This window comes from Paroedura picta, chromosome 4, assembly GCF_049243985.1.
Source record: "Paroedura picta isolate Pp20150507F chromosome 4, Ppicta_v3.0, whole genome shotgun sequence".
NCBI lineage: Eukaryota > Metazoa > Chordata > Lepidosauria > Squamata > Gekkonidae > Paroedura > Paroedura picta.
The window spans coordinates 142,268,823-142,287,700 of NC_135372.1; the positions used below are offsets into that span (position 1 = coordinate 142,268,823).

The following is an 18,878-nucleotide window of genomic DNA, read 5'->3' on the forward strand; positions in this document are numbered from 1 at the left end:
TCTTCAAGCAAAGGTTGGATACACACTTTTCTTGGATTTTTTAGGATGCTTAGGGCTGATCCTGCATTGAGCAGGGGGGGTTGGACTAGATGGCCTGTATGGCCCCTTCCAACTCTATGATTCTATGATTCTAAGTTAGACTCACGCTCTCTCCGGCAGAAATTCCTTCCACGGAACACATCCGCTGACGTTCTTAATACATTCGCTGGCTGGTGGACGACGGCATACCTTGGGGACGCGCTGGCAGGGTGAAGAAGGCCCTTTAATTCCACCCCTCTCCTTCCCCTCGCGCTGACTCTGTTCACCTCCACGCTTCCGGAGACAAAGGAAGGGAAAGAACAATCGAAAGATAATCGCCGGGATGTAGCAACCGATTTGCAGTGTTTAACACACGCTACGAATGAATCAACGTGGAGAAGATTTTACGTTCGATCCAATTTGGCAGATGGCGCCTTTGTTTCAGGGCTGGTCGGCGGCGGCGGCCTTGCAGTTAATGGAATACAAGGTCTTCGGAACCTCATGTGTAAAACATCAGGCAGGAATTCAAAAGTCTCGGCTGACATCCCTTCATCTTCCGCTTTGTTCGCAGTTCCGCAGGAGCTGCTCGCGGGCGGCCGGAGTTCACGGGCACCAGAGCACCCGTGCAATTACCATTCCACATCTCCCTTCACCTCCTTTCACTTCTATTTTTTTTTTGTTGCTGCGGTTTAACTGGCAGCCAAAGGAGGAAATCCACAAAATCAGGACATTTGAGTGAAGAAACAGGCTTCGAATGCAAGAGAGAGGGCTGGACCGGTGATGTCTGCCTCGGATTTTTCTGTGTCCAAATTAGATCGTAGCTACAAGCCCTCACACTGTGGCCAACCAGTTCCTCTGGAGGGCCAACAACAGGGCAGGGAGGCTGTGGCCTTCCTAAGGACATCAGAAGCGCTTTCACATAGAGGCCAGCCAGTTCCTTTCAATGGTCAACAACATGGAATAGAGCCCAAGACATTCATAAAAACATAAGAGCCTTCAAACAGAGGTCAACCAGTTCCTCTGGATGGTCAACAACAGGGCATAGAGGCCGAGGCCTTCATAAAAACATAAGAAGAGCCCTCACACAGAGGCTACCTAATTCCTCTGGAGAGCCAACAACAGGACAGAAAGGCTGAGGCCTTCATAAGAACATAAGAAGAACCCTGCTGGATCAGACCAGGGGTCCATCTAGTTCAGCCTCCTGTCTCACCCAGGGGCCAGCCAGTTTCTCTGGAAGGCCAACAACAGGACAGAGACGCTGAGGCCTTCATAAGAACATCAGAAGAACCCTGCTGGATCAGACCAGTGGTCCATCTAGACCAGTGGTCCATCTAGTCTTTCACAGTGGCCAACAACAGAGCAAAAAGGCTCACATCATAACAGAACATGATATGTTTAGGCAACTCACTCCCCACCTGACTGGCCATCCCTGGGGGTGTTCCGCCAATAGGGAGAGAGCACTCTGCTAATGAGGGCTGATCAGTTCAAATTATCCTCTGCCAATGAGGGACAATCAGTTCAAATTGCACACAGACAACTTGCTCCCTACCTAATTGGCCCTCCTTGGAGGTGTGCCACCAATAGGGAGACAGCACTCTGCCAATGAGGACCAATTATGGGGCTTATCTGTCCTCTTCTGCCTTTTCCTTCTGCCTGCGGGGTGGAAGAAGTGCTGGCCTCTCTGAAAGGTCCTGCTGCTGGTAAGTTGCCCCATCATCAATCACTTCCCCACCTTCCATTTCCCCCAGGCAAGAGAGGGGAGCCAGCTGCTTTCTTTGCCTCCTGTGTTGGTTTCAAGTTTCAGCTCTCTGCTGGAAAGAAGCAAGAATAAATATTTCAAACACAGAATGCCAAGGGACAGATAGAATGCAATGAATGTCTTAACTCAGTCCAGTAAGTCAAGAGTTCCTTCAGGCACTCCAAGGGCATCAGCAGAAGGAGTAAGTCACAGGTTGTGTCCATGACTGCTGCCTCCCAGCCTCAAGTTAATATAGGTTGTCAGCAGCCTCTCTGTCCTCACTCTGTGATAACTTACAGTCTTCTGCGGTCAGCAGCTGTCTTGCTAACATGGTGTGGTGCCTTTTAGACTGGAGCTCTATTCCAGCGCGTAGCTGGCATTGCTTAATTGGCTCAGGTGAGCCAAGTGGGCTGATGAGATGCAGCTGGAGGCTGAGCAGAGGAATGAGGAGCTCCTGCAACAACTTTGGAATCTCAGCCCTGGTTAGTCCGCAGCTCCATTCTCTCCTGCTGGTCAGAGTCTTTTGCCTGTTGAACATTTGGCTGGGCTAATCTCTCATCCTGCTGAGGCTCAGGTGATGCTTGGAGCTACTGGCAAGGCTTTTCCTCTGAGGAGTCCTACCTGCAAGGACCTGGGCTTACAATATCTCCCCATGGCCCTGCAGCTGGTCATTGGAGCTCTCTTTGCTCCCCCCCACACTCCTTTTCCTCAGCCTTCCCCACCCAACCTGGCCCTTGGGAGATGTGGGGGGTGGGAAGCAGGCAGTCCCTTCGCAACCTTCCCTGCCTGCCCTGACCCTTGGAATGTGTGTGTGTGTGGGGGGAGGGAGGCAGCCCTCCCATAGCCTTCCCTGCCTGGCCTGTCCTTTGGGAAATGGGAATGAGGCAGACCATCCCCTATGATCTTCCCCTCCCACCTTGGCCTTTGGGACATACGGAGGAGGGGGTGGGAAGGGGGCAGCCCCCCTGTAGTCTTCCCTGCCTGGCTCAGCCTTTGGGAAATGTGGAGTGGCAGAAAGGTGCCTTCCCACCCCCTGTGGCCTTCCTGGACTGACCTTTGGAAGATTTGGGGGTGGGAAGGTAGCGGCCCACCCCTGCACAGCCTGCCTGGCCTTTGGGAGATGTGGGGTTGGATGGGAAAAGGGGGACAGTGCTGACCTGTTGAATGGGGTGAGGGTAGGAGGGCCAAGGCCCCTCCAAAGCAGCTGTTTTCTCTAGGACAGGGGTAGTCAACCTGTGGTCCTCCAGATGTCCATGGACTACAATTCCCATGAGCCCCTGCCAGCATTTGCTCACAACCCTCTCACTCATCCACTGTCACCTGCCACCCCCTTGAACCTTCACAGAATCAGCCTGTCCGTCAGATGGCTCTCCAGCCTCAGTTTAAAAATTTCCAAATTTCGAGAACCCACCACCTCCCAAGGAAGCCTGTTCCACTGAGAAACCGCTCTCACTGTCAGGAACTTCTTCCAGATGTTTAGATGGAATTTCTTTTGAATTAATTTTAACCCATTTGGTTCTGGTCTGTCCCTCTGGGGCAAGAGAGAACAACTCTGCTCCATCCTCCACATGGCAGCCTTTTAAATACTTGAAGATGATGACCCTTGAGATCTCTTCCATCTCTCTGCAACTATGCTATATGTTTCTAAGTCCATTGAAGTTAATGGCTTTATTAGATTCCAACAGAGCTATCTTAAGCAAGGTGGCTCCCTTCTGCCGGTCTACAAGGCAGAAGAGGGTGGAAGGAAGTGGGCCTGCTTAGTTTCAATCCAGACTCAATTTACTCTGAGGACTGGCCTGACTGCTTGGTAAACTGAGGCACCAGATATTGGGGGCCACTAAAAAGGCAAGAGGGGCCCCTCTACCACCATAATGGAAGCTTGACATTAACTGGGTGCAAAACAGTGTAAAAATCCCTGTTCACTTTAATCAGGATGTTTTAATTTTTACACTATTTGTTTTGAAGGCTCAGTTAGGAAATCTTTCATTCCAGACTTCTCACTCTGGTCTTTATGGCCTGGAACTGTCAGTCATACTTTACTGGGTCAGCCAAGCAGCTGTGGGCTTTACCCTTCCTCTGTTCCCCATCTTTAGATATATAACTGCAGCATAAATGATCTGTTGAAAAGCTTGAATTAAGGACATGACAAGAGCCCTGCTGGATCAGATCAATGGTCCAAGGAGTCCAGCATCTTGTCTCATGCGGTGGTCAACTTGAGAGCCAGCAGCAGGGCATAGATGTTGATTTAAAACCTTCCTCTGGTTAAAAACAAAACAAAACAACACATGATGGATCATTCTGTCTCGCCCAGTGGCCAATCAGGTCCTTTGGATAGTCAACAACAGAGCATAGAGGCCAAGGCCTTAAAAAGAACCTAAGAAGAGTCCTGCTGGATCATGCCAGGGGTCCATCTAGCCAAGGATTCTGATGTGTGACCAACTAGTTCCTCTGGAGGGTCAACAACAGGGCATAGAGGCAGAGGCCTTCCTAAGAACATCAGAAGAGCCCTGATGGATCAGACCAGGGGTCCATCCAGTCCAGCCTCCTGTCTCACACAGGGCCAGCCAGTTCCTCTGGAGGTCCAGCCACAGGGCAGGGAGGCCAAGGCCTTCCTAAGAACATCAGAAGAGCCCTGCTGAATGAGGCCAGTGGTCCATCTAGTCCAGCATCCTGTCTCACACAGCGACCAAGTATTTCCTCTGGACAAGAACAGGGCATAGAGACCAAAACCTTACCTTGATAAAAACACAAAAAGAGCCCTGCTGGATCAGACCAGGGGTCCATCTAGACCAGCCTCCTATCTTACAAAGTGGAAGTCCAAAACAGGATGCACCATAGATCTATCCAGTGGACATTACAATATCAGCAGTTTTATTTTCAAGAACCTTTCCTCTTGAAGGGCATTGAAGGGACCTTTTCATTGACCTATCTACTATGACCCCAAGATCTCCTTCCCATCTATGTGTACTTAAAACTGGGATTTTTCCTTTGTCCTTACATACATCACATTACACTTACCTGCACTGAACTTCAGTTGTGATATTGTTGCATTCTCCTCCCAGCTGGCGGGAAAGACCCGCTTGCAGCTCACAGTTTCACAGTTGGTTTTGACCATTTGGAATAATTTCCGGCCATTTTGCAAGCTTGGCCACTTCTCGTCCCTAGTTCCAGAACATTAAGTAGAATCATCCCCTATTCTGATCTTTGTGGGACTCCACAGCTTGCTGCTTCCATTGAGAGCCAGTTTGGTGTAGTGGTTAGGGGTGTGGACTTCTAATCTGGCATGCCGGGTTCGATTCTGCCCTCCCCCACATGCTGCCAGCTGGGTGACCTTGGCCAATTACAGTCCTGTTAGAAGCTGTTCCCACAAAACAGTTTATCTCGGAGGGCTTTCAGTCTCCCCTCCCTCACTGGGTGTCTCTTGTGGGGAGAAGAAAGGGAAGGTGATTGGAAGCCGCTTTGAGACTCCTTTGGGTAGAGAAAAGTGGCATATAAGAACCAGCTCTTCTTCTTCTTCAGTAATCTCAGGGCTCTCTTAGCCTCATCCATTTCACAGGGTGTCTGTTGTGGGGAGAGGAAAGGGAAGTCGACTGGAAGCCGCTTTGAGACTCCTTCAGGCAGTGAAAAGCAGGATATAAAACCAATTCCTCCTCCTCCTTCATAATGTCTATTGGGTCACCCTGATCTAAGCGTTAGTTCATTCTTTCAGTGACCACCAGAAGATGTATGGGGGTGGGCTTCCCTTTGGAGAGGCCAAGCTGATTTTCCCCGAGGAGGTTTTGCTCTTCTAAGAGAGACAGCTTGGCGTAGTGGTTAAAAGCGGCAGCCTCTACTCTGGTAGAAAAAAAGCAGAGTACAAAACAATCCCAGCTTTTCTTCTTCTACTAATAATTCTATCCTTGGTTAGAGCTTCTATCACTTTTTCTTGAGGCCTTTAATTTCCTGTTCCCCTTTCAACCCCCTTTCAAAAATCGATGTAACATTTGCCACTCTCATGTTATCCAGTACAGTGGCTGATTTTAGAAGTGTAAATATATTAGCTAGCGGACCAAGAAGAAGAAGAGTTGGTTATTATACCCCTCTTTTCACTGCCTGGAGGCATCTTAAAGTGGCGTCTGATCGCCCTCCCTTCCTCTCCCCAAAACTGACACCCTGTGAGGCAGGGCTATGGCGTGATCATGTGCCCCACACTCCACAGTGAGCGCATAAGTGAAAAGTCCTTTGAGTTTCTTGGTCAAGTCCCCATCTTTTTTTTTTTTTTTGCACCTTTAGGGATCTCCTTTTTCTGTGGTCCTCCAAAGGCCCAACTAACTCTGCTTCAAGATTCATTAAGATAGTAAAAAAACTCTCCTTCCAGCATGTTTGGGTGGATGCCCCTCTTTCCTCCCCACTGTGGGTCGCAGAGATAAAAGGACCCTGGTGGTTTGTATGTATTGGAATATGCAAGAACTTTGGTGTCATTCATTCATTCATTCATTCATTCATTCATTCATTCATTCATTCATTCATTCATTCATTCATTCATTCATTCATTCATTCATTCATTCAGTGATTTGTATACTGCCCTCCTCGGCACGGTGAACAACCATTTGGATAAATCAGATAAAACAAGTACAATTTTAACACAAAGATAAAATGAAATCCATAAGCTATGAAGAATCGCCTGCAGGGGGCATCAGAGGAGACATGTAGCGAGCGTGTTTAGATCAGGGATTTCCTGCTATTTTGCAAAATGTCCACCTGTGTCCTGATTGGCTGGACTGGAGGCTTCCTGCTCCTTTGAGCACACTTCCTTCTTGATCGTCTTGAACAACAGTTAGTCAGTTAGACTGTTAGGACTCTCTCTCTCTCTTCCACCTCCTAAAAAAAATCTGTTTATTCTTTCAGCAGCCAGTGCTCTGTTCCTCCTTTGCAGTGTGAAGGGCTTCTCATGCAGCGATGTGTACCTAGGATAGATCCAGTGATCTGTTCGTGGAAGGCACAGGCGGTCACGGATCTTTGCTCTTCCCCCCCCCCTGCCCCCAGCAATTCCTCCCAGCCCCAGGAAGATTGGCATCCAGGGTCACAGTACCCACAGGGACCAGTAGTAACACCCCTTTGCAACCCCCTCCCCGACCACTGGTTGGTCCTAAGACTCTTTAAGAGTGAACTTGCCTGGGACTGGGCATATTATTCAGATTTGCATTTTTAAAGGTTCTATTTTTTTCGTTCATTTCCACCCAAATTCACCTTTTCAGCCGCACACCAGGCACAGGCCCAAATTGCCCCCTCGCTCTGATTCCTCGGTCCTCCACATGCAGCCAGTTGGCTGACCTTGGGCATGTCACAGCCCTGATACTGCTGTTCTCATAGGAGAGGAGTTATGTCAGAGCTCTCTGACCCACCTACCTCACAGGACATCAGTTGTGGGGAGAGGAAGGGAAGGTGATTCTAGAATCATAGAGTTGAAACGAGCTCTACAGGCCATCTAGTCCAGTCCCCTGCTCAGTGCAGGAACAGCCTAAAGCAGGGGTAGTCAAACTGCGGCCCTCCAGATGTCCATAGACTACAATTCCCAGAAGCCCCTGCCAGCATTTGCTGGCAGGGGCTTCTGGGAATTGTAGTCCATGGACATCTGGAGGGCCGCAGTTTGACTACCCCTGGCCTAAAGCATCCGTGACAATTGTTTGTCCAGCCGCTGTGAGAGGAAGCTCACCATGTCCTTAGGCAGCCCATTCCGCTGCTGAACTCCTTGGACTGTGAATTTTTCCCCTCTTGACATCTAGCTACTATTGTTCTGCACGTAGTTTAAACCCATTACTGCGGGTCCTCTCCTCCGCTGCCACCAGGAACCTTTCCCTGCCCTCCTCTAAGGGACAGCCTTTCAAATACTTAAAGACAGCAATCATATAATCCACTTTGAGACTCCTTAACGTAGTGAAAAGCAGGGTAAAAAAAACCAACAACAACTCTTCTTCTGATAAAGAAGCAGATCGTCCAGTCTTTTTATTGTTAACGGCCTCGTATCACCGAAGCCGGTGCTCGAGGAAGTTAAGAATTTTGAAAATGGTTCTCCGGTGTATCTAGCTTGTGCTCTTCCATTGTTGTTGGCCAATGCTGGGCTGTCATGAATGAAAAACGAAAAAGCAGCAGGTCGGGAGCAGAGCAGACGCAGGGGCTCCATGCCAGGGTAGCAGATGAACGCTCCCAAGGTTCAGGAGCAGTTGTCAGTTGAGACCTGCTGTGGAGTGAAAAATGCTGAAGCATCCGATCCACCTGTTAGGCATGCGGCTCAACAGAATCTCAGAGCGGGAACTGTGATTCGTACAAAGGGGAGTCTTCACCTTATTGGTCAATCTGTAGGATCCGTCCTGCCATTGGGTGCCTTAAAATGGAAAGCCAGTTTGGTGTCCTGGTTAGGAGTGCGGACTTCTAATCTGGCATGCCGGGTTCGATTCTGCGCTCCCCCCACATGCAGCCAGCTGGGTGACCTTGGGCTAGTCACAGCACTGATAAAACTGTTCTGAACGAGTAGTGATATCAGGGCTCTCTCAGCCTCACCCACCCCACAGGGTGTCTGTTGTGGGGAGAGGAATGGGAAGGCGACTGTAAGCCGCTTTGAGCCTCCTTCGGGTAGAGAAAAGCGGCATATAAGAACCAACTCTTCTTCTTCTTCTTCTTCTTCTTCTTCTTCTTCTTCTTCTTCTTCTTCTTCTTCTTCTTCTTCTTAACGTGAAGCCTTTTGATGTGCACGGCCTATCAGAAATCCCGCTGGACAAAAGCCCCACCTAAGCCCCGCCTACTCTCTGAAAGCATTTGGTTGAAGCCAAGCAAGAGCACAAGGGTGCTTGCGGGGAGCAAGCTGAGGACCCCCGGTTTCGACTGTCACTTCCTTCCGGCAAGAGCTGTCATTGTACAGCTCCTGTCATAAAGTTCTCATGCATATGGATAGCAACGCGTGGATAATAAATCGTGAAAGAAGCCCAGATTGCAGAAATCTTATCAATTCATAAACCGGCAATTATTTTTTTTTTTGAAAAAAAAGATACAATTAACAGTTACATTAAAACAAGCAGCGATGAAAAAAATCCAAATGGGCTTTCTGCATATGCATCTCGGAAAGGTTTGGCTCGCATTTCCGTTTCTGTAGAAATCAAAAGTCTCCGCTCGGATCCATTGTGGCTCCTGACAGTCAGATGAGTGCGTTGCCATTGGAACAGCTGTAGCCAAAGTCCGTATAATAATAATTAGGATTATTGTTCTTCACTTTGGGGGGGAAAAAAAGACCCAAACTGGGATTGGACTTTCATAATAACCATTTGAATGTAATTGTCAATGGCTTCTTGGGATAATTATTGGGTTTTGAATGCATGGGATTTTTTTGCAGCGTAAGCTATATTCCGGTTTAGTCACTGCCTTTTGAATATTTGGGTGGGCTTCTCGAGACCGGTCCTTGTCTGATTTCTGCTTTGTCTGCAAAGATACAGGCAAATGGTTCTTCCCTCCCTTTCCCCGGCAGCCCGACACAAACACGGCCGATGCCGTAATCCTCATTCACACAGATCACACGGGGGATGCTGAACTTTGCACGTTTTTATTACAAAAATATCTCGCAAGCGAAAAGAAGAAAACAAAAAAACCCAACCGAAACTTAAGGTGCAATTTGTACCAACAGTCACCGAATTGTTGATTCGCAACAAGTATATACCATCCGCTTCGTCTTCTCTCCCCCCCCCGCCCTCCCCAGTCCTGTTTCCTCTTGTCAAAATCAGGGCCGACAAACCAGGGTGGTCTCCAGCATCCCGGCTTTGGCTAAAGCTCTAGATTTCGCTCTTTCAAGCAATGGTACCATTGGGCTTCAAGACATTGCCATCTGAACACTGCTGAGGTAAGAGAAGATGGTGTCTGGGAATTGAGGGACTCAACAGCGGGCCGAAAATATTCACCTTGACCCGGGGCCAAGCTAGGGAGCTCCAAATACACCCAGCTGCAGGCTAAACTGCAAGCAGCGTGTGTGTTTTTCCCTCCCCGTGGCTCATTGTAAACCAAGGGTAGGCAAACTGTGGCCCTCCAGAGGTCCATGGACTACAATTCCCATGAGCCCCTGCCAGCTGGGAATTGTAGCCGATGGACCTCTGGAGGGCCACAGTTTGCCTACCCTTGTTGTAAACGATTATCCTGTCTCGTCGTAAATGTATTGTTGTCCTGTTCTGTCACATTTCCCTGGCAGCAGCTGCCAGTTATGTATGTTGAGGGAACAGATAATACCACGATGTCAGGGAAGGAAGGGATTGGAGGGAAAAGAGGCCTTTTCAGTAGCAGCTGCACCCAATTGAAATGGCTAGTTTGATCCCAGACATGCTTGTGTTGCGAAATCTCCGAGAGGATCCGTGATTCTACTGTCAGATGGGCCAACTGTCCAGCAGGACGACTCCTACAATTTTACAGGACTCCTAGAACCATCTCCACATATCCCATATTGGTGTCAGTTTTTGCATCATACATTGTGTGTCTTTCCTACGGGTATGTTTTTAAAAACTGCAAACCGGGGCAGGGGGTGAATGCAATACTATAAGCAGCCCCAAGTATTTTTTCTCTCTCTCTCTACGATTAGTGACCCAAAGATTAGTTGTTTTGAAATCTCGCGTGTCGTGGAAACATCTCCCTAGAAAGAGCAATGCGATTCGGTAGCGAGACTGGTCCGGTTTAGCGGTTCGCCAATAAAGCAGATTGGGCGGACGTACCCATTCCCCCCCCCCCAAGACTTTGGCACGGTTCTGAGACAGGGAAATGACCTATGTAAAACTACCCTGCACCTTGACAGCTTAGTCTGAACCCCCTCAGAAGTCTACCTCTGTAAATGGCTGGTTTTCGGCACGATGCGTTCCAGATCTCGAAACCTCCTAGTCAAAGATGGAATCCGAGCTGCGGGAAAATTCGGAAGACGCCGCTTCTGCAAAATGCTTCCGATGTCTTCTGTCCCCTCCTGTGGGCAAAATGCCAACCAGTCCCTAACATACATTATAATAGAAATAATGCAGTGCTGCTAAAAACCAAGACCAGCAGCAGAAGTCACAGAGGGTGGGTTACGATGCCTTGGTCTTGGGCAGAAGGGAGAGTTTAGTATTTATTTCTTCCCCGGGCACTCTAACCCTTGCTTTGCTTTTTGTTGTTGTTGTTGTTGTGCTTTTCACACTAGCGCTAAGAACACAGTACTACACCCACTTACAACACACACACACGAATACTGATATTTGTTTTTTTTTTTAGTTCTAAAGGAGTAAACAGTTCTAATGTGGAACAGTGGACGAGAGGTGGTAAAACAGCATCTCTGGAGGACGGGGTGGGGGAAGAGCGCTGTCTTTGTGAGGAGAGAGGCACGGTCCTTTCTTCCAGCAAAAGTCTTCCCCTTAAACTCTGGAACGAAAAAAAAAAGTGCAAGAAGGCCCAGGGAGGGAGGGGGAAATGCCCTGGGAGGATTCTGCCAACAAGGGAACACGGAGAGGCAGTTGTTAAATCTCCGAGGAAGGAGAAACAGCTCTGAGCAGTTAGGAGCCAAAAATACAAAGAACTGCCTCTTTTTTGGCCTTGTGTGGACTGATTTCCCCTCGTATTCCTCCCTCTCTCTAGCCTTCTGAGGCACTCAGGAAGTCCCCGGAGCCCCCTTGTCTCATCCCCTCTCACCACCACGACCGCCCACGTGATTGGTCACTGCCTTCTACGGTGGCTGTCACAGCATCCCTTCCTTTCCCACCCATGAAGCTTCCTTAGGGTGCCGCGAGTTGACGGACAAAGGGAACGGGGACAAAATGGCCGCCACGGCCATGATAATGTGGTGGTGCCTGCACAGTACGCAGACTTGGGGACAGAGCTTTGTCCTAGAGTACCGGTGGAGGAGGGAAATGAGGAATGTGGCAAACCACTGGCCTTGGGAAAGAGATTTTCCTTGAATCACAAGATAAGGAGGAGTGAAGAATAGGCGAGGACCCGTGCACTGCAGGCCTTAGTTCTGCTGCGATTTTGCCAACCCTGAACTAGGAGGGGAATGAAGAGGGAGGGGGGTGCATAAAAGAAGAGAAAACTGGTGGATTCATTTGGAATTCAAATCTCAATGGTCAAGGCCCCCGGCCTATCAGAGATGCTGCGACGTGAAAGCAAGCCCCTGCCTGCGACAGCAGAGAGACACTTAGGGATGACATTGCAAAGAAAACGAATTGAGATCAACACACCGAAAAGGCTTTCTACAGATTTGGCTTGGCCAGACAGAGGCCCTTGGGCTGGACGAGATGGAGAAACGGGGAACCCAGGCCGACTAGGAGCTGCTGAATCTCAACGAGGCACTGACCCATGATTCGGGATCAAGGTAGGGAGGTGCTGGCTGTGTGAGGTGAAGGAGACCTCACCACGGTCAAGAAACCAGGCATCCCAGAGGTCTCTGGGAAAGTGGCCCTTCCCTTTGCCCAAGTACCATCAAGTCTAGCCAGAACTCTTGACCCCAAAGGGCAGCAGCTTCTTTGAACCCGAATTGGGACCGGCCATGTTGTTTCACTTCCACGGAGAAGATGGAACAAGGTGGCCTTGGGGTGGACTTGAAGAGGAGAGAAGGCCCTCCGCAGGAAGTGCAGAGGGCCTTCGACAGGAAGTGTCGCGGGTAACAGTCCAACCACTTTGAGCGCCGTGACCTCCGAAGGCCGTCGCGCCTCCTTCACCTCCGTGCGTTGTGTGTGGATGAATTAAAAGAAGAGAGCTATTGTCCCAGTGACAGAAAGCCGTGTTAGATTCCTTAGTTGTCCTAGGCCTCTCCCATGACAGCGGCGGAGAGAGGCACCATGACCTAGCCGGTAGACCAGAATGCAATGGTATGTAGCACCAATTAGCTTCCCCCTTGACCTTGGCTGTGTGCATCGAGTTCCACGTGAAGAAACTGCTGGAACCGTACGAGGCAGGCAAATCCCGTCGCGCTTCCACTGAAACTCGGCATGAGGGCAAGGCCAAGAACCAGAGCGTGGTAAGGAGGCCTCCTGGCGCCCCTGCGAGACGGCCAGCGAGCTGCTGTTCATTTGTTCTGTACCTGTACGCTGGCGTATTCTGAGCCGGCTTCCTCGGGCTTTGGGGCGGGTCTCTTGGGGGCTTTGCTTAGGTGAATCATGTCCAAGTCTGCATAGGTGACGTTGTCGTCGCTCGTCGCCAGCGGGGCGGTCTGGATGCTGGCGTATTCCGTCTTCTGGTTGTCCTCGACCGCTTTGCGGGGGCTTTTCTTGGGGGGCTTGTCAAAGTTTAAGTCTGCATACGTCACGTTGTTGGGATCCGGCTCCTGAAGGGGAAGGAGGGGGGGAAAACACATAAGAGAGTGGGAAGCAGTCATTGGTAGCCAAGATACTCTTGGATCACGCTAGCTTAAGCTCGGCTGGTCTCAGAAGCTAAGCAGGGTCGGTCCAGGTTAGAACTTGGATGGGAGACCATTAATGAAGTCTAGGGTTGCTATGCAGAGGCAAACAAGGCAAGACACCTCAGTTCCTCTGCTGTGACCTGGATGGTCCGGGCTGTCTCATCAAAACTCAGAAGCTAGCAGGGCCCATCCATGTTTAAACTTGGAAGGGAACCAAAGAAGTCCAGGGTTGCTACACAGAGGTAGGAAATGCCTAGAGACCTCTGCTTCTTGTCTTGACCTGGATGGCCAATCTCAGCAGATCTCAGAAGCTACGTTGGGTCAGCTCTACTTGGACAGGAGACCACTGCTATGCAGAGGCAGGCAAGGGCCGGCCGCCTCTGTTCATTTCTGCCCTTCAAAACCATATGTTGGATGTGACTTGATGCCACTTTCCTGGATCTTATGGGCTGGAGAGCAGGATGGGTTTGATTCCCCACTCCTCCACATGCAGGCAGCTGGGTGACCTTGGGCCGTCCTGTTAGGGCTGTTCTTGCAAGGCAGTTCTCTCAGCACCACCTACCACATAGGGGATCTGTTGTGGGGAGAGGAAGGGAAAGGCATTTGTAAGTTGCCTAGGGACTTCTTTGGGTATCAAAAACCAGCTCTGCTTCCTCTTCAGGAACCTCAAAGCTGCTTACAATTGCCTTTCCCTTCCTTTCCCCACAACAGGTTGGGGAGGACGGTGGGGCTGAGAGAGTTCTGAAAGAACCGGGGCTGGCCCAAGGTCACCCAGCAGGCTTCACATGGTGGAGGAGGAGCGTGGAATCCATCCTGGGGCTCCCGATTAGAGTCCACCACTTTTAACCACTACATCACGCTGGCCCAGGAGATCAGGTATCCAGTGAGTTTTAGTTCAATAAACAGAACAATGGACTTGTGTGGAGGAGGCATGAGAAGGACATTGAGAAGGACTCTGTGCTGTCAAAAGCTCTCTGCCCTTTCTCCTGTCCTTTGACCTTGCACAGCTTGGGGACTGTTTATCCTGGAGAACGCTTCTTCCCCCAAAGTTTCCAGACAATCACTTCGTACTGCCTCATTCGGATGTCTGTGCCTGGCAAGCCGCGGACACAGTTTCTTGTGAAGTGTGGCACAAGGGTTGCTTTTCGTTAAAAAAACCTCAGGGCTTGGGAAGCAGGGCCTCTGCTAGGATGGGGTGATCCGGTGCATTCCGGCCACTTAGACGAGCACCGGAGCCCGAGGCGAGAAGTGCTACAGCGTGGAGGGGGAGGGGTGGCCGTAGGGCGAGCCAGCCAGTGCTTGTATGCAGGTGCAGAACTCTATGCCTGCCTGAGGGCACCCAAAAGCAGAATCACAGAATCATACAGTTGGAAAGGGCCATAAAGGCCATCTAGTCCAACCCCCTGCTCAACGCAGGATCAGCCCTAAGCATCCTAAAGCATCCAAGAAAAGTGTGTATCCAACCTTTGCTTGACGACTGCCAGTAAGGGGGAGCTCACCACCTCCTTAGGCAGCCTATTCCACTGCTGAACTACTCTGACTGTGAATTCCCCCCGCCCGATATCTAGCCTATATCGTTGTACTTGTAGTTTAAACCCATTACTGCGTGTCCTCTCCTCTGCAGCCAGCAGAAACAGCATCCTGCAATCCTCCAAGTGACACCCTTTCAAATACTTAAAGAGGGCTATCATGTCCCCTCTCAACCTCCTCTCCAGGCTGAACATTCCCAAGTCCCTCAACCTATCTTCATAGGGCTTGGTCCCTTGGCCCCAGATCATCTTCGTCGCTCTCCTCTGTACCCTTTCAATTTTATCTACCTCCTTCTTGAAGTGAGGCCTCCAGAACTGCACACAGTACTCCAGGTGTGGTCTGACCAGTGCCGTATACAATAGGACTACGACATCTTGGGATTTTGATGTGATGCCCCTGTTGATACAGCCCAAAAATGGCATTTGCCTTTTTTACTGCTGCATCACACTGCCTGCTCATGTTTAGCTTACAAGCAAACTAAACCGATTGACAAAAAGTGGAATCTTCTTGAGATTTATTATCCTAGGTTATTTAAATAATTTTGCAACCAGAAGGGGGTCCCAGGTATTCAACCCCGCTTTCTGTTACTTCTTCAATGGTTGAAATTGTCGTCTATAATAAAGCAACAACACTGTGTAAAGTAACAAAATAATGCTTTCGTCTGTAGCCAGGAAAGCACACCCTGTCATTTAAAATAAATTACACACAAAAACATATCAAGAGCCACAGTCAACCTACCTTAATATAAAGATTTAACTTCCCCAGTATTAATTTCAATTGTAAAGGCAATGTTGTTGCTTTATTATAGACTACAATTGCAGCCACTGAAGAAATAACAGAAAGTGCGGTTGAATACCTGGGACCCCGTTCTGGTTCAATATTATTTAAATAAAAGGTAAAGGTAAAGGTATCCCCTGTGCAAGCACCGAGTCCTGTCTGACCCTTGGGGTGACACCCTCTAGCGTTTTCATGGCAGACTCAATACGGGGTGGTTTGCCAGTGCCTTCCCCAGTCATTACCGTTTACCCCCCAGCAAGCAAGCTGGGTACTCATTTTACCCACCTCGGAAGGATGGAAGGCTGAGTCGACCTTGAGCAGGCTGCTGGGATTGAACTCCCAGCCTCATGGGCAGAGCTTTCAGACTGCATGTCTGCTGCCTTACCACTCTGCGCCACAAGAGGCTCTATTGTTTAAATAACCAGGATAATAAATCTCAAGAAGACGACACATTTTGCCTGTTGGTTTCGTTTGCTTTTGGGTGTATTTCTACAAGAAACTAACGGTGTTTCTTTATATGCGCTGCATGCAGGTGCCAGCTAGCATGCCACCGCCCCCTCCCCTCCCCGCCACTGGCCACCTGGGGTGTTGTGGCTCACTGAAGCCACCAAAGCGCACCAGAGGCGCGACCCTAGTCTCTGCACTTCAGGAAGGCTGAATCAGCCGTCCGAATCCCATTAGGGGGGGAATGGCGTCTCATGCAGGATGCTGGAGTTTGCAGAGCGGGGCTCAAGCGCTGGAAAGCAAGCAAGAATTGATTATGTGTTAAGCCTGTGCCACTTCAGAAAATGAACTGGGGATCGTGATCGAATATTCCCCATACGGACACCTGGTGCTCTTTTAGGTCTGTTTGTGGAGACGCTGGCAAAAGAAGGCAGCAGGTGGGACCGCGGGGAAGGTAACAAGACGACGGATGCACTCCGCCGCGCCTGCTGATGACCTCAGTAGCGAGCGCAAGAGCAAACGCCACCTGCCTGATACCTGCCTATCTTGGAGAAGGCGGCAGAGAATATTTTGTGGAGAAAGCGAAAGAGTTGGCTGAAATTCGGTTGATGTCGTTTACTTGGATTTTAGTAAAGCTTTTGACAAGGTTCCCCATGATGTTCTGATGGATAAATTGAAGGACTGCAATCTGGATTTTCAGATAGTCAGGTGGATAGGGAATTGGTTAGAGAACCGCACTCAAAGAGTTGTTGTCAATGGTGTTTCATCAGACTGGAGAGAGGTGAGTAGCGGGGTACCTCAGGGCTCGGTGCTCGGCCCGGTACTTTTTAACATATTTATTAATGATCTAGATGAGGGGGTGGAGGGACTACTCATCAAGTTTGCAGATGACACCAAATTGGGAGGACTGGCAAATGCTCCGGAAGATAGAGACAGAGTTCAACGAGATCTGAACACAATGGAAAAATGGGCAAATGAGAACAAGATGCAATTTAATAAAGATAAGTGTAAAGTTCTGCATCTGGGTCAGAAAAATGAAAAGCATGCCTACTGGATGGGGGATACGCTTCTAGGTAGCACTGTGTGTGAACGAGACCTTGGGGTTCTTGTGGATTGTAAGCTAAACATGAGCAGGCAGTGTGATGCAGCGGTAAAAAAGGCAAATGTCATTTTGGGCTGTATCAACAGGGGCATCACATCAAAACCACAAGATGTCTTAGTCCCATTGTATACGGCACTGGTCAGACCACACCTGGAGTACTGTGTGCAGTTCTGGAGGCCTCACTTAAAGAAGGACGTAGATAAAATCGAAAGGGTACACAGGAGAGCGACGAACATCGTAACTTCGTGTGTGAGCTGCTTGTGCAAACTGCTTGTGCAAACTGGCGGGAAAGGAAAAGCAGGAAAGACTACACCCTCCCCTTTGCAAGTCTTGGACTGCTGCAGTTGGTATAAATTCAGAACAAAATTTGTGGCAAGGGAGGAGTTTCTGAAGAAAGACTAACAAAATTTGTGGCAGGGGAGGAGCTTTCTTAAGAAAGACTAACAATATTTGTAGCAGGGGAGGAGCTTTCTTAAGAAAGACTAACAATATTTGTAGCAGGGGAGGAGCTTTCTTAAGAAAGACTAACAATATTTGTGGCAGGGGAGGAGCTTTCTTAAGAAAGACTAACAATATTTGTAGCAGGGGAGGAGCTTTCTTAAGAAAGACTAACAATATTTGTAGCAGGGGAGGAGCTTTCTTAAGAAAGACTAACAATATTTGTAGCAGGGGAGGAGCTTTCTTAAGAAAGACTAACAATATTTGTGGCAGGGGAGGAGCTTTCTTAAGAAAGACTAACAATATTTGTGGCAGGGGAGGGATTATCTGAAGAAGTCAACAGGCTTTGTACTACAGAGATATATGATAATCTGTGGCAGGGGAGGAGGTTTCTGAAGAAAGACTAACAAAATTTGTAGCAGGGGAGGGACTGCCTGAAGAAGTCGACAGGCTTTGTACTATGTATAGAGATATATGAAAGATAATACTTGATAATACATCATAGATGCAATCCAATTTGTAAACAAGAAAAAGCAAGAAGGCAGAGTTTCTGTTTTTAAATGCAAAAGAAAGTGTTTGATAATATGACTTGGCCTTTTTTCCTTAATGAACTTTGGCATACGGGCTTATGGCTCGGAATTCTGGAACTGGAAACAAGTCATATGTTTGAGCCAACCAACACAATTTTCAATAAACAGAAAATTAACAGACACAACATCGATTGAAATAGGATCGCAGCAGGCTGTCTCGTGTGACCTTCATGATTCATTTTAGCGATCGAGATAAGATGAGACACAAGGATTAAAGGAATAATAGCGGATGACAGAATTTAAAACGAAAAAGGATGCAGACCGTGTGGTTTTAAACAGCTTCGAACCCCCCCCAAAATCGTTGCCGTACGTAATAGAACAGATCGAAGAAAGATATAAAATTCAGAGGAAGGAGGACGGAGACAGAAACGATAACAACTTTTAAAACTCAACAACGGGCCTTGCTCTTTCCTGCGGAATCGGGCCGACCGTCCTGGCGGCATGGATTAAAAACGACACATCACTCCTCAATTGTCTCCAAGGGATGACGTTGTCCCATTTCCAGGACAGCTGTGCAGCTCTGCGAGCAAAGGAACCGGCCCCGCCTGGGGTGTGTGGAGCTGGGTTTGCTCAGCAGAATCACACAATCGCCCCACACAAAAGCCCTACCTCTAAAAATAAACCGTGCTCGGCTGCTTTGCAGCTGGGCCTTTTCAAAGGCGAGCTACATTTCTGCGATTATTTTGCGAGAGAAAGGAACTAATTTTTGTTGTCGTTGCTGCAGCCGGGCGAGCTTCTGAAAAGGGCAAACCTCCCTCTATCCCACCCCCCTCTGGATCGATTACAACCCCAAGGGAAGGGGGGGGGAAAGACCCAATATTCAATTAGCAAAGCTTGTTTCTACGCCTAATCGTCAAGAGGGAAGCGTCTGGA

General features: G+C 49.0%; 2 protein-coding genes across 6 annotated transcripts in view; both read right to left on the reverse strand.

Annotated features, from left to right (window-relative positions):
* Positions 1-18,878, reverse strand: part of FNDC11 (fibronectin type III domain containing 11) — a 417,259-nt gene that overhangs the window by 135,323 nt on the left and 263,058 nt on the right. The gene's annotated exons all lie outside the window — the stretch shown is intronic.
* LOC143836547 (tyrosine-protein phosphatase non-receptor type substrate 1-like) overlaps positions 9,309-18,878 on the reverse strand; it is a 175,984-nt gene continuing 166,414 nt past the window's right edge. For all 5 annotated transcript variants that reach the window (XM_077335968.1, XM_077335966.1, XM_077335969.1 and 2 more), the window contains exon 9: positions 9,309-13,049. In XM_077335968.1, coding sequence (XP_077192083.1) covers positions 12,792-13,049 — 258 coding nt within the window. In that variant the 3' untranslated portion in view covers positions 9,309-12,791. The remainder of the gene's footprint in view (positions 13,050-18,878) is intronic.